The sequence below is a fragment of the Erinaceus europaeus genome, unplaced genomic scaffold (genome assembly GCF_950295315.1).
Source record: "Erinaceus europaeus unplaced genomic scaffold, mEriEur2.1 scaffold_668, whole genome shotgun sequence".
NCBI classification, from domain to species: domain Eukaryota; kingdom Metazoa; phylum Chordata; class Mammalia; order Eulipotyphla; family Erinaceidae; genus Erinaceus; species Erinaceus europaeus.
Genome location: NW_026647872.1, coordinates 13,152 through 28,594, shown reverse-complemented (window position 1 = coordinate 28,594; position 15,443 = coordinate 13,152). Strand labels below are relative to the sequence as shown.

At 47.4% G+C, this 15,443-nt stretch overlaps 1 protein-coding gene across 1 annotated transcript in view; it reads left to right on the top strand.

The window, feature by feature from the left end:
* PARVA (parvin alpha) overlaps window positions 1–15,443 on the top strand; it is a 48,816-nt gene that overhangs the window by 20,743 nt on the left and 12,630 nt on the right. Inside the window, exons 4-5 of the mRNA XM_060184474.1 lie at window positions 1,454–1,594; window positions 10,101–10,216. Coding sequence (XP_060040457.1) covers window positions 1,454–1,594; window positions 10,101–10,216 — 257 coding nt within the window. The remainder of the gene's footprint in view (window positions 1–1,453; window positions 1,595–10,100; window positions 10,217–15,443) is intronic.

The window sequence follows — 15,443 nt, the reverse complement described above, 5'->3', positions numbered from 1 at the left end:
CAGGCATGAGAGTCTGTTTGCATAACCATTATGCTATCCACCCCCCCCCCATGTTTTCTACTTTCAAAAGGCTGAGGCCTGAGAGTGACCTATAATGGCCCTTTACTGACCTATATCCTAGCACTGGCTCTTTTGCCTGACTAGCAGCAATTGTCAGATGGTCTCAAATTTTAAGACACCATCTAGTGTTAGGGATATGAAATCCTGGGTCTCCAAACTGATGAATCTGGACACCTCAAATAGGAGAAGTTCCAAGAAATAGGAACGAAGCAGTTAACAGATGGGTGTGATTGAGCCTGGCGCATTCTAGTCTACAGGAGCATGCAGGCGCCCTCAGTCAGGACTAGTCACCCTGGGGCAGCACAGGGGAGCTTCCAGTTAGGGGCACAGAGCTCCTTTCCACAGGTGGAATGGAAATAGTCAGGTGGTGGTGCACCTAGTACTAAGTGCAAGGACCCAGGTTCGAGCACCCCCGCCACCTGCAGAGGGGAACACTTCACAAGTGGTGAAGCATGTCTGCAAATGTCTATCTTTCTCTCCTCTCTCAATTTTTAAAAATAGATTTTATCTTCATTTATTGGATAGAAACAGCCAGAAATCAAGAGGGTAGAGGAGACAGAGAGGGAGACAGACAGAGAGACACTTGCAGCCCTGCTTCACCATTTGCAAAGCTTTCCCCTGCAGGTGGGGACCGGGGGCTTAAACACTGTAACATGTGCGTTTAACCAGGTGTGCCACCACCTGGCTTCAGCTTCTCTCGATTTCTCTCTGTCCTATCCAGTAAAAATAAATGGAAGAGGGAGTCGGGCGGTAGCGCACGTGGCGCAAAGCACAAGGACCGGCATGAGGATCCCCGTTCGAGCCCCCAGCTCCCCCCCTGCAGGGGAGTCGCTTCACAGGCGGTGAAGCAGGTCTGCAGGTGTCTGTCTTTCTCTCCCCCTCTCTGTCTTCCCCTCCTCTCTCCATTTCTCTCTGTCCTATCCAACAATGACAACAGCAACAATAATAACTACCACAACAATAAAAACAAGGGAAACAAAAAGGAAATAAATAAATAAATATTTTTAAATAAATAAATGGAAGAAATGGCCACCAGGAGCAGGGGATTTGTGTTACCAGCACCGAGCCCCAGCGATAACCCTGGAGGCAAAAACAGGAAAGGGAGGGAGCAGGCAGAATGCAAAAGAAGAAGGAAGACACAGACAGATTAAGCGATTTACTTCCATGGTCCTGGGGTATTCATCGTTTTTGAGTTCATGACGCAGGTGGCTTTCAGCACCCTGGTGTCACCATCAGATGAGTGGGCCATGCAGTGTCTCACAAGGACTGTGATGTGAGCAGACAGACGTCTGAGGACGTGCATGGAGATCAGTGAATGAAGCCGCAGCTCCATGGGCTTGTCCGCTCCAAGGCTGAAGGTAACCCACTGTTCTCTTTTTCCCTCTCACCCCAGAGAAACTTGAGAGCGAGAAGCTGAATGTTGCCGAGGTGACCCAGTCAGAGATCGCTCAGAAGCAGAAGCTGCAGACAGTCCTGGAGAAGATCAACGAGACTCTGAAACTCCCTCCCCGGAACATCAAGTGGAATGTGGACTGTGAGTGAAGGCGGAGGAAGGCAGGACTGTTAGTGGACTCTTAGGACCCCCTTCCCAGAAAGGCAGCCTGTAAACAGCGGTGTGTACAGCCCACTGATCTGCCAGGGAGAAATGCCCTTCCTTAGAGAGAGAATGGGTTGGGGTGGGGGGGACATGATGTCTGAACCCAGTGTTCCCACTCTGTAACAGGCGCTCCGTGGAAACCTCGCGTAAGGCAGAAAGGGAAAGGAAACTCCCATTTAGTGAACCGCTTATGAGCTCCAGTTCAGCCTCTCAAGAAAGGCATGTCCGGACTGCACAGTCTCAGTGAAGTGCACGTGGCTGAGAGCAAGGGATTAGCTCAGTTTGGAACACTTCACCCTTTGTCTATCTTTTTTCTTTTTTTCTTAAATTATTATTTAGGGAGTCGGGTGGTAGCGCAAAGGACTGGCCCAAGGATCCCAGTTCGAGCTCCCGGCTCCCCACCTGCAGGGGAGTCGCTTCACAAGCGGTGAAGCAGGTCTGCAGGTGTCTGTCTTTCTCTCCCCCTCTCTGTCTTCCCCTCCTCTCTCCATTTCTCTCTGTTCTATCCAACAGTGACGACATCAGTAACAACAATAATAACAACAATAAAAAAAAAACAAGGGCAACAAAAGGAAATAAATATTTAAAATATTTTTAAAAATTATTATTTAATTTTATTAGTGATTTAATAGTGATTTACAAAATGACAAGATAACAGGGCTACAAGAAGTCCACACCATTCCCACCACCAGAGTCCTGTGTCCCTAATCCCTTTACTAGAAGCTACAGCAGTTCTCTCAAGGTTGCAGATATGTATGGGTTAACTATTATTTCTGCAACTCTCTGTCTTTATTTGTATATATCTGCCCATGATCCCATCTTCTCCTTTCCAAGTCACACATACACCTACGACTATATCCAGATGTCCATCCCTTTTCCTTGATTTCGGGGTGTCTCTCTCCTTCTCCGGCAGGGTGTCCTCCAGGGGAAAGGTAACGGGCTGGTTCTTTCTCGCTCACGACAGGGGTGACACGAAGTAAAAGTCACCAGTAGACTCTTAGCGTGAATCTAGAATCTGAGTCCTTCAGCCCCAGAATCCTAGAGTCCGTTTATTAGCAAAATTGACATGAGTTAAATAGAAAAGCAATGGAGGTAATTATTGTTGCAATATGACAGAAATTACAGGTTTCTTAACAGTCAGCATGCCCCTAAGGTAGGGGGCTGGTATGACAGGAATTGATGAGATACAAGACAGTTATTCTCCATGACGCAAGCGACTTAATTATCCAAAGGTATTTGAGAGAAGCATAGGGGTTAAACCCATAGGGTGAGACAGAGAGAAGATGGATATCAAAAGGCCATATAGTTTGGAATTTCTCTTGTCTGGGGTCTGAGGTGTGTGATGAAGTGTGTGACAAGGTGTGTTCTTCTGTGATCAGAAGGTGACTTTGAATAAGTGAATCTGCGGCCATGTGGCCTGCAGTGAATGGAGGGAAGTACTGGGGTTTCTGTGGGCCTGAGAGTCAAGAAGGAAAGAACCAAGTCTGAGTTTCCCCCCTTATGCTCACCTCGGTTGAGTGAGGCTCACCAAGAGGTTATCTTCTCAGACCTCCATCCAGGGACGGGGGTGGTTCTCCCAGAGCTCTGTCAGGCTCACACATAGTCCCAACAGTTTTCCTTTTCCTCCCCTCCCCTCCCCTCCCCCCCCTCCCCTCCTCTCCTCTCCTCTCCTTTTCCCTGGATCCTGAAGATGGAAGGATTTTTCAGTTCAGGCTTCCCCACAAGGACAGCTCAGGATCTCAGAAAACATAAACTGTTCTTTTACTGCCTTAGCATTCTGCGTGTCTAATCGCAACTTTGTGGGCGCGTTTCAGAATCAGCCCGCAGTGGCCACGGCCAGCTGGAACAGGGCAGAGCACAGGACTTGCATGTCTGAGGCTCCCAGTGTGACTCCAGGATCACAGGGACTGGAGAGATGCTCTGGACCCTCTAGCTCTCATAAGAAATAATACTTTTAAGAAAATTGTATCATATTAGTTGAATCTATTAGCAACAACTCCCCTATAGAGACTTCAAAGCTGTTTTGTTTGTCATCAAAATATGAGTTTTGTGTGTGTGTGCGCGTTTACCTTTGTATTAAGGGGTCAAGTCCTATACTTCAGTACAGTTTAAGAAGACACCCCTGCTCCCCTCTCAAAGAATGCCTTTAGAGCTTAGGAAATAAAATAAGAGTCTTTTTACCTCTCGATTTAGAGAGCTGGCAGCGTCCAGTGGCAATCTCTTTAGCAGGTTTCTGATACCTGGCTTTGGTGGCAAGACGCCACGTACCTCCTTCAGCATAATTACGCCTTTGCTCACACTGCTTGATAAACTGTCACGTAGAGTACAGAGCTCAGAACAGGGCATCCTCTGGTGAGCACAGGGAGACGCCTGAGGGCAGAGGACAGAGGCCTCTGGGCCCTGGGTCTAGTCTGTATCCAGGGGATGAAGGCTTATAGCCTTGGGGGTGGGGTGGCTGCTGGCTTGTTCACTGGCTTAGAAAATGCAGTGAACATTGAAATCCTCGAATGCAGATCCCTACTTCAAAGCCAGGAAGATGGCCAGGCAGGGAGAACACATTCTTTGCATGCCTGAGGTCCTAGGTTCAATATTGTTTATGATAGAACAGTGTTCTGGTCTCTCCTCCTATAAGAAAAAAAAAGCTTCCTGTTCTGTTATCTCAACCCTAGTTCCTCACCTCTAAATATGGGCAGACCTCTGTCTGCCTCCCTCCTTTTACATTAGAAAACACAATTTCAGTAAGACTAAAACACACAAGTGTGGACTTTCTGAAAGCCATTTTTAAACCCGTGTCTCCGGTGTCTTGACGTGACTTGTTCAGTTTATATTTTCACTTCTTCAAGGAAATGTGTCAGAGTATCACTCCTGTTACCAGCTATCACCCAGCCGCTTTCACCTTTTTCCCCACTACTGGGCATACCCAGGCACATCTTCACGTGGCCAAGGTATATATACCCCTACACCTCGCTACTTTCCCTTAATACGACATCTCTTTTGCATTCCTATGTGGTCTTTGTAGTTACGACTTGCAGTGGCTGCTTCTAGTTTGTGGGATCCTTCAAACTGCATTGACATCTCCCTTCTAGGTATCCACCAGCCTTCTGCTAGTTGTCAGATAGAGTCCACAAGAATGTCTTTCTTCTCTTGACATATTTGTGATCTGCTAGCTCTCCAGAATTGCTAGGGCAAAGAGAATGCTTTTTTTTTTTTTTTTTAAAACCAGAGCACTGCTCAGCTCTGGCTTATAGTGGTGGGAGAGGAGTGGTGGGGAATTGAATCTGGGACTTTGGAGCCTCAGGCATGAGAATCTCTTTGCATAACCATTATGCTCTCTACCTCTACCTTCTTCTTCTAGTGTTTGCCCTTCTTCCGTAGCCAGTCAACAGCATCAGGTTGAGCCTGATGTAAAGTTTCGAGACCTCCTTTGAATCTGGAGAGGTGGCAGTCGTTGACTATGTGTGTCATAGTCTGTCTGTAGCCGCAGGGGCAGTTCGGATCGTCTCTGGCTCCCCAGCGATGGAACATAGCGGCGCACCGGCCATGGCCTGTTCGATAGCGATTGAGGAGGGCCCAATCATAACGTGCTAGGTCAAAGCCGGGTTGACGCTCGCAGGGGTCTGTGATGAGGTGTTTGTTCTTTACCTCAGCTGACTGCCAGCTCTGTTTCCAAGAGACTGGAACAGAGAAGTTCAGTGTAGGCGTAGGGGACCAGATTGGGTGACGAGACGTCAAGCGTTGACCTCTACCCAGGCAGAGGAAATGATGATCTCAGGAGCCAGTTCCCTCCAGCTGGCTTTACAAGTGTCACTGGAGTCTTCCTTAAGGAATGTGACAGGGACAATTCCTGGGGGAAATCTCTGTCCTTCCTCTCTACTACCTCCGCTGGTTGTGAGGGCCTGATGGCAGCCCTTCATTTCAGATCAAGGTACTTAGCTGAGTACACAAGGCATTCTTTCAGAGTTCTAGTTTTTCCCGTACAATCTTTTTATTTCATATATATGGAAGTCAGCCTCTAGTGGCGAAATCATACGTGGAGAATTTTGTAGTGTAGAACACACACACACACACATGATGACATTTTTTTCTTACCCTAAAAGGGATTTTGAAATAATAAAAATTAAAACTACTTTCTTTTTTATATATATATATAGTTTCTCTTTTTTAACTTTATTTGAAATTTAGAAGGAAGGGGGAAAGGAGGGAGAGAGACAGGCACCTGTAGACCTGCTTCACCACTCCTGAAGCTTATCCTCTTATAGATGGGGCCCGAGGGTTTGAACCCAGCCCCTTATGCACTGTAATTAGTGTGTGCGCTTAGCCAGGTGCGCCACCACCGGCTCTTTTAAAACTGTCTCCCAGCATGACTATTTTCGTTTTACTTGTATTTCTTTCGAAGTCTTGACCACTCATACATGCTTCCACGTGTGCTCTGTGTAAAGATCTATTTCTCTGTATGGTTATGCACGTAAGCATATAGTGCGTATAAGTCAGATGCTGTCATCTCTACTTTCTCTTCAACATCACATGACTGGATGGGGCTTACAGCTGCACTTCTTTTTTACCAGAGCACTGCTCAGCTCTGGTTTATGGTGGTGCTGGGGATTGTACTTGGGGCCTTGGGGCCTCAGGCATGAAAGGCTTTTTGCATAACTGTTAGTGAGCAAAAATCAAACCACCATCCACTGCAAGGAAGCAAAAGACGTTTATTCACGAATTCGAATCCGGGCCGAGTGGTGACTGACAGCAGTCTACCAGCTCGACCCTGAACAAGGCTCAAACCACACAGTTTATAGGAATTCAGGGAGGGGGAGCACATCACCTTATCAACCTACATCCAGTAACAGGCTATAGAAAACACAAAATCCAATCATTTCAAACTTAGCAAAAGCATGATCCATTCATAGCAAAGCGTGGACTAGTTTCAAACATTGCAAAATCACACAACCAATAGAATCTAGCCAGGTAGGGTCACCGCATCCCCCGCCATCAGCTGCCCCTTCCTAGAAAATAATTTCCTAGTGCAAAGGCCCTGATAAGCTCTGCCTGTTTGCAGGGTCTTGGTAAACAACCAGTGGCTTACTGATTAGGTCCTGTTCTTCAAGGGGGAAAGGACAAGGAATTTTCCATCTCACACTACAAGCAACTTATACTAAAAGGAACTTAAAAACTTCTGCATAAAAAGGGAACTTTAAGGCTACTGCCTTTTACAACAACCTTTATGCTACTTCAGAGCCAAACAGCCATATTGCTATTACCAATGCACAATACTTTTCTATTGTATGCACATGTCATGTTGATGAAGACAGTGATAATTGTTTGACAGCAATGGCAGCAGTAACAATAATAAGAATAACAACAAGGGCAACAAAAGGGGGAAAATGGTCTCCAAGAGCAGTGGGCTTGTAGTGCAGGCACCGAACCCCAGCAGTAACCCTGGACGCAAAAAAAAAAAAAACACTAGTCTCAACTATTCCTTTGCTTAAACATGTTTCCCAGATTTTGGAAATGATAAAACACAAAAATGAACATCTCTGTACACATTGTGTGTGTGCTTAAGAGACTGAAATGGCTTCCTTGAGCAAAAATGACCTGTAGGGCAGAAAGAGTGGATGGACAAAGCCAAACTCTGGCCTGGGAGGTAGCACAATGGATAAAGTGTTAGACTCTCAAGCATGAGGTCCCGAGTTTGATTCCCAGCATCCCATGTGCCAGAATAATGCTCTGGTTCTCTCTCTCTCTCCTCCATTAATAAATAAATATTTGAAAGAGAAAGAAGGAGGAAAAAAAGAAAAGAAGAGGAAAGAAAAGAGAAAGGAAAGGATCGGGCGCACTCGGTTAAGCACACCTGTGAATGGTAACAGGCTCAAGCCCACCTTCCCATCTCCAGGGATGAACCTCACAAAGGCTGCTAGTGTCTGTGTTTCTCTCCTTCTGTGTCTTGTCTTCCTTTCTCCTCTCAATTTCTTCCTGACTATCAAAAAAAAAACAGAGAAAAGAAGGGGACAGTGGGGAGTCAGGCGGTAGCACAGCGGGTTAAGCGCACGTGGTGCAAAGCGCAAAGACCAGCAGAAGGATCCCGGTTCAAGCCCCCGGCTCCCCACCTGCAGGGGAGTCGCCTCACAGGCGGTGAAGCAGGTCTGCAGGTGTCTGTCTTTCTCTCCCCCTCTCTGTCTTCCCCTCCTCTCTCCAATTCTCTCTGTCCTATCCAACAACAACAGCCTCAATAATAACTACAACAATAAACCAACAAGGGCAACAAAAGGGAATAAATAATAAATATTAAAAAAAAAAGAAGAGGAAGAAGGGGACGGTGACTATCTCATCTAGCAGAGGGCACACTTTATCCTGTGTGAGGGCTCTGTTAAAGCCCTCGTGGGAGGTCACCTCAGGGCAGGGAACACCCACACAAGGGAAACTTCATGGGTCATGGCCGAGCTGAGGAAGAAGGAAGGCCGGGAGGTAGTGAGGCCCCACACGGTCCCCCAGATGAGTTTGTGTTCTGTTCTGACAACTGGATGATTCCTCTCTAGGCTGCATGGCCTCGGGCAGGCTCCCTAAGGCCGAGTGAGTCTCATTCCTCTCATTTTCACAAGTAGGGAAAATTCTTTTTTTTTTTTTTTATTTCTTTATTGGGGAATTAATGGTTTCCAGTCAACAGTTAAATAAAATACAATAACATTTCATGTGTAACATTTCTCAGTTTTTCACATAACAATTCAAACCCCACTAGGTCCTCCTCTGTCTGCCAGGACCTGAGCCCTCCTCCCCCACAGTCTTTTACTCTGGTGCAATACAGCAAACAAGGACTAAGTCTACCTACCCAGGAGGAGGCAGGCTGTGCGGTCCTGTGGGCAGAGCTCCTGGCACACAGCAGCAGCTTGAGCGGGAGCTGTGAACTTTTACCAAGCCATTTCAGTCTCTGTTAGCATCTCCAACTCTCAGCTCAGTAGTCGCAGAGGCCCACTGAGTCACTGACACCAGCTCCCAGACACTCCCCAAGGGGCACTGCCTACACTGACTGTGTGCGGCTCTCAGAAGAATGGCAAGGACCCCGGGAGATAGCAGAATGCTTCTGCAAAAAGAACTCTCACGCCTGGGGCTCTGAAGTCCCAGGTTTGCTGCCTGCCGTTAAGTCAGAGCTGAGCAGTGCCCTGGGATGGCTCCTAAACATCTCTCTCTCTCTCTCTCTCTCTGTAAATGGTTTTAAAAGAACTTTAAAAAAGTAAGAGAGAAAGAGAGTGGTCCGGGAGGTGGCGCAGTGGTAAAGCTTTGGACTCTCAAGCATGAGGTCCCAAGTTCAATCCCCGGCAGCACGTGTACCAGAGTGATGTCTGGTTCTTTCTCTCTCTTTCTATCTTTCTCATAAATAAACAAACTCTTTTTTTTAAAAAAAAAGTAAGAGAGAAAGAGAGAGGACAGCAAGACTATTTAGATGTCTCTCATGCCTTTCTTCAAGGTCACAATGCTTTAGATCACTCAGTATTCCTGACTCAGTGTCCACTGACTGAAGGCCTGCTTTGTGTTCAACTCATTGCTGAACAGCTGCTGTGTGCCAGGAGCTCTCCTGCTCTCCTCTCTCTCTGCCTCTGCCTCTGCCTCTTTCTCTCTCTCTGCCCATGTGTGTGTGTGTGTGTGTGTGTGTGTGTGTGTGTGTGTATTTCTCTCATTAAATAAAACATTTTTAAAAGAACTTGGAAAGAGAGAAGGGAAGTAGTGGTAACCCAGAGTTCCTAGTCAGGTGGAAGGAGGGCACTGCAGAGAGCAGACATGCTTGTGTTACCAAAATAGAGTAAACACCATTATGGGGGGCTGGGGGGGCTGGTCTGACTGAGTTCAGCAGTAGTCCAGGTCTCAGCAGGATCACTAGATTACATCAGAAAGGCACTGCCTTGGAAATCTAGCAAGAAGGATGGGGGTAGATAGCATCATGGTTATGCAAAGAGACTCTCATGCCTGAGGCTCTAAAGTCCCAGGTTCAGTCCCCCTCTCCCCCCCTCCTATCACCATAAACCAGATCTAAGCAGTACTCTGGTTAAAAAAAAATTTTTTTAATTTGAGAGAAAGAAAGAGAGAGAGAGAGAGAGAGAGAGAGAGAAAGAAAGAAACCTAGCAAGAACATGATCCAGAAAACTCCAATGCAGGGTGGAGGGGAGACAGCATAATGATTATTCAAAGGGCCTCTCATGCCTGAAGCTCCAAAGTCCCAGGTTCAATCCCCTGCACCACCATAAGCCAGAGCTGAGCAGGGTTCTGGTAAAACAAACAAACAAACGAAAATTTCCAATGCAAAAAGTCACTGGTCCCTAGGAAAGATCTGTGGTGATCAAGCTTATTTTATTGAATAAAACAGACATTGCATACGGTCTTGCTCCATTGTGACTGTCTGTATCTGCCCAGAGCTTGGAAGCAGATACTCTAACTTTCCTACCATCTTTGATTTCAGCCGTTCATGCCAAGAGCCTGGTAGCCATCTTGCACCTGCTGGTTGCTCTGTCCCAGTATTTCCGGGCACCCATCCGACTCCCAGACCATGTCTCTATCCAAGTGGTTGTGGTCCAGGTAAGACAGACAACACTAAGCGGATGCAGCCTGAGAGAGGTGTTGTGGCCGAGGTCCCACGAACACTAAGCTCACTGGGTAGCCTGCTTTGCTAAGCACTGGTCAGCTTTGCCTTATGGGGCCAGACCAGTGTCCAGGACAGATGTCCTTGGCTATTCGAGACCTAGGGAGGCATATGAAAAGCAGACCTTCCACCTTCTGCACCCCAAAAATCATTTTGATCCATATTCCCAGTGCGGAGAAATGATAGGGAGAAAGGTGACCAGATGGCTCTGAACTCCAGCTCCATCAGGACCCAGAGAAAGAAGGGGGGGGGAAGGGAGGGTATTTGGGTGTAGTAGAAGGGGGTTTGTGTGACTTGGGAAGGCAGAGAAGATGGGCCCGTCGCGGGGGGGGGGGGGTGGGCAGATCGATACAAATATAGACAAATAATTATAGAAATAATAGTTAACTCTTATCTGCCACCTTAGAACTGCTGGATTTTCCAGTGGAGGGACTAAGGATCCAGAACTCGGATGGTGGGATGGGAGGGGGGGAGTTGTAGCCCTGTTATCTTGTAATGTTGTAAATCAATATTAAATCACTAATAAAAAAAATAGAAAAAGAGATGAAATAAGGTCAGGAGAAGACATATCCACATGTGTGTGTGTGGGGGGCTGCAAGCCACTAAGAGTCATCCATCCAAGTATCAGTGTGTGTGTGTGTGTGAGTGTGTGTGTGTGTGTGTGTGTGTGTGTGTGTGTGTGAGAGAGAGAGAGAGAGAGAGAGAGAGGGAGAATGTGACACAAATGGCCTTGCCTGTGTTGAGGGCACCGTTGCTTTTCATGTGCCCAGAGCAGCACTCAGCTGGATGTCACGTCATCTTTTCCAGATTATTGGATGGAATCCCCACGCTCATGTGGCTGTGTGACTTCCACAGTGAGGGTGTGCTCTCTCTCCCCGTGACTCTCACTCTCCCCTTAACCCCACTAGGCCCTCAAATTTCATTTTATTTTCTGACTTTATGCCTGTTTAGTAGAAGGACATAATTTTGTGTGTTTGCTTATTTCTGTTCTTTTCCAAATAAGCATGAGAGAGAGAGAGAGAGAGAGAGAGAGAGAGAGAGCCCTTCTTTGTAAGCAGTTCCCTGGTCACCCAGCACTCTGGAATAGAAACAACTTGGCAGTTCCGCCATCCCTTGGTGAGAAAGAGACTCAAAGGCTGGTGAACTTGGCCTAATGGGGCTAGGCCGGTATCCAGGATAAAAGGCACAGGGACCGGCATAAGGATCCCAGTTCGAGCCCCCCCTGGCTCCCCACCTGCAGGGCAGTCGCTTCACAGGCGGTGAAGCAGATCTGCAGGGGTCTATCTTTCTCTCCCCCTCTCAGTCTTCCCCTCCTCTCTCCATTTCTCTCTGTCCTATCCAACAACGAACGACATCACCAATAACAATAATATCCACAACAAGGCTACAACAACAAGGGCAACAAAAGGGGGGGGGGGGATGGCCTCCAGGAGCAGTGGATTCATGGTGCAGGCACTGAGCCCCAGCAATAACCCTGGAAGCAGCAAAAAAAAAAAAAAAAAGGTCTTCACAAGGACTTCCAGGCACCAGATGTTCATAGGAGTGAAGGAGCTGGCGGTCTTATTCCTCTGTCAGACGCCTCCTAAGGAGAAAGCCCTTCTTCCAGCCTTCTGAGCACTGATCTTGTGAGCCACCCGGGGGCACAGTCAGAATGTAGCACCGTGGCCATAAGCAGTACTGAGAAGCCCGCAGTCTCTATGAATGTGTGCGGTTCAGATATGAGATGCAGCTGACTGAGAAGGACTCATTGGCCTGATTTACAGAGCACTCGGCTGCGTCAAGCACAGAGCTAAGCGTTTTATGTCTGTTACAGATGTGTGGCCAGCATCCTGGTACAAGCATCTTCTGAGCTGATCCAGGCCATCTCTTTTGTATTCTCCCTCTTTCGTTTCTTCTCTCTTTCTCTATTTTTAAGATAATATCTGAATCTCATTAAATGTAAAACTGTCGCTCAAGATTGGAGCAGCAGAAGAGGACCTTCTTTCCAAGTCTGAACCAGTGGTCCCTGTCGACCCACATCACACGCCTTGTTTCGAGCTCAGTTACCGGCCATCGGAAGGGTGGTATTGGCTTTATTTTTGCTATAGGCAGTTGTGTGAGCACAGGGGAGAAAAGAGGACATGTTCCATCAAATGGCATCAATGCAGCTCAGCTTTTGCAAGAGGTGTTTTGCTTTATGGAGTTACACAGAAGCAGGACTCGGAGCTGACTCTGAGTCACTGACTGGATAGACACCAGAATCTTGCAGGGAACAACCACAGGTCGAGGTGCATCAGAGACCGGCTGCTAGGGTTTTCCCCCGGGTTTCTATCCCATGCTGCAAACATTTTTGATTCTGCAGAAAGCTGAAGAGGAGGTTTCAGGCCTGTCAATGGCCTCACGTGACAGGGAGACAGAGTCCATGAGCCACATGTGAACCTTTTACATGTTTAAAGCTGAATTTGAAAAAGGAGGGGTTGTCCTGATCTGTCCGCATTTGATCCCAATAAAAGGGTATCTTGATTTTTTTTCATGACTTCTTTTTTGTTTTGATAGTCCATTCTTAATTGAATCCAGATACACTCTGGCCTTTATCCAGCTCTACCTTGCCTTCTATAGAAGTATTCTGCAAGGACACTTTTTTTTTCTGTGGTCACTGGGAATGTAAAATAAAAGGCTCTGAAAGTTTTCGCAAGAAGGTCAATTGACTGAAAGGCAGATTTTAACTGAGACACTACTGCTTGAAGGATCCTTTCAGACACTCATTTGCCAGGCCCAGACCACCCTGTCCTGAGTGCCTGGTAACTACTGCAAAGTGGTCTGATCAAAGGAGTCTCTCTCCTCAGGCCTTTCCAGCCTTCCTAAGTTTGAGCACACCCTCCTTGATTCTCGTGTTCATATAATGAGATCTAAACTCTCAGCAATTCCCTGTTGAGTTGATTAATGGCAGCCAACTTCCGAACGACCCTCCTGAATCATGCTGTTTCTTCCCAGGGGTATGGTCTCTCCTCTGTGTCCAGTCAAATTCTATGCCAGCTCAAGGTCCTCCTCTCCAATCAGGAGACAATTTCTCCTGATTAAAGTGGAAAGTGTTCGTTCTTATTCTCACTCAGCATAACCACATGTTATTATCTATGATACTTTTTTTTAAGATAACATCTCTTTTCTACACACACACACACACACACACACACACACACACACACAGTGTTTATTGGGTAGAGACAGAGGAAAGAAATGGAGAGAGACGAGAGGTAGAGAGAGAGGGAGAGACACTTGAAGTGCCGATGAAGCTTCCCCTTGCAGTTGGAGACCAGGGGATTGAACCTGGGTCCTCGCAGCCTCTAGCATACGCACTCTGTGCCACTGCCCAGCCCCTGTCCAAGACACCTGGGGAGAGTGATAGGTGCTGTTCATAGTGGCTGGGCTGGGGCGTCAGGGACAAACCAGGGCTGGTTAGGATTTCACATTCTCATACCTGCCTCACCCAGCATATCCCACTGTATCGTACAAAGATGGGAACCATCGAATCCACGATGTGCTCTCTAAATCCAGCCAGGGTGGGTGGGAGGGGGTTGTGTACACAGAAGACACTGATTCATGAAATAAAGAAGACAGATCACTAGAGAGGGTTACGAAGGTGGCATATGGATGGATGAGTGGGTAGGTGGGTAAGTAAGTTTGTTACCTGAAGACTGAAGCACTTTATATATATATATATATATATATATAGAGAGAGAGAGAGAGAGAGAGAGAGAGAGAGAGTATGTGTGTGTGTGCCTCCAGGGTTATCCTTGGGGCTCAGTGCCTCCACTATGAATCTGCTGCTCCTGGAAGCCATTTTTTCCCCTTTTTTAAACCTTGTATAGGACAGAGAGAAATTAAGAGAAGAGGGAGGGGGGTCAGGCGGTAGCGCAGCGGGTTAAGCGCACGTGGCGCAAAGCGCAGGGACCGGCATAAGGATCCCAGTTCGAGCCCCCGGCTCCCCACCTGCAGGGGAGTCACTTCACAGGCAGTGAAGCAGGTCTGCAGGTGTCTGTCTTTCTCCCCTCTCTGTCTTCCCCTCCTCTCTCCATTTCTCTGTGTCCTATCCAACAATGAATGGAACAACATCAACAACAACAATAATAACCCCAACAAGGCTACAACAACAAGGGCAACAAAAGGGGAAAAAATGGCCTCCAGGAGCGGTGGGTTCATGGTGCAGGCACCGAGCCCAGCAATCACCCAGGCAAAAAAAAAAAAGAGAGAGAGAGAAGAGGGGAAGATAGGGAGAGAGAAAGACAGACACCTGCAGACCTGCTTCACCGCCTGTGAAGCTACCCCTGCTGGTCCAGGATCCTTGCGCCAGCCCTTGAGCTTTGTGCTACGTGTGTTTAACCCAGTGCGCCACTCCCCAGCCCCCAAGCACTTACTTATTTTAAAACATCCATATTTATCCATTAAAATAAAATAATAATAATAAGGTCGGGCGGTGGCGCAGTGGGTTAAGCGCATGTGGCACAAAGCGCAGGAACCGGAGTAAGGATCCCGGTTCAAGCCCCCGGCTCCCCACCTGCAGGGGAGTCGCTTCACAGGCGGTGAAGCAGGTCTGCAGGTGTCTGTCTTTCTCTCCCCCTTCTCTGTCTTCCCCTCCTCTCTCCATTTCTCTCTGTCCTATCCAACAACAAATTGCGTCAACAAGGGCAATAATAATAACCACAACGAAGCTACAACAAGGGCAACAAAAGGGGGGAAAAATGGCCTCCAGGAGCGGTGGATTCATGGTGCAGGCACCGAGCCCAGCAATAACCCTGGAGGAGGAAAAATAATAATAATAATAATAAACCACAACTCTCCCTCCACTTGAATTCTCCAAGTTGGCTTCAGTGTCTCTAGCTCAGCCCCTTCCGTGGTCCCAGCTGAAGGGCAGACACACCCTGGCCTTCATTTCCACTTGGTTTACTGCGGATTACTCCAGGAGGCTAACAGTTTGCTTCCAACAGAACGTCTTCCAATAAAGAAGGGAAAAGATCCCCCTCCAAGAAACAGCCTACTTATTTGGACTGAACACTAATTGCACTTACATGCGAGTGGCACAGTCCAGTCCCGGGTGACCAAAAGTCTGGTTCACTTCCAGTTTTCACTTGTCTCTAGATTTATTTTGAAAGGATCGCCAGTTTGTTTGTTTTGTCTTGTTTTTCA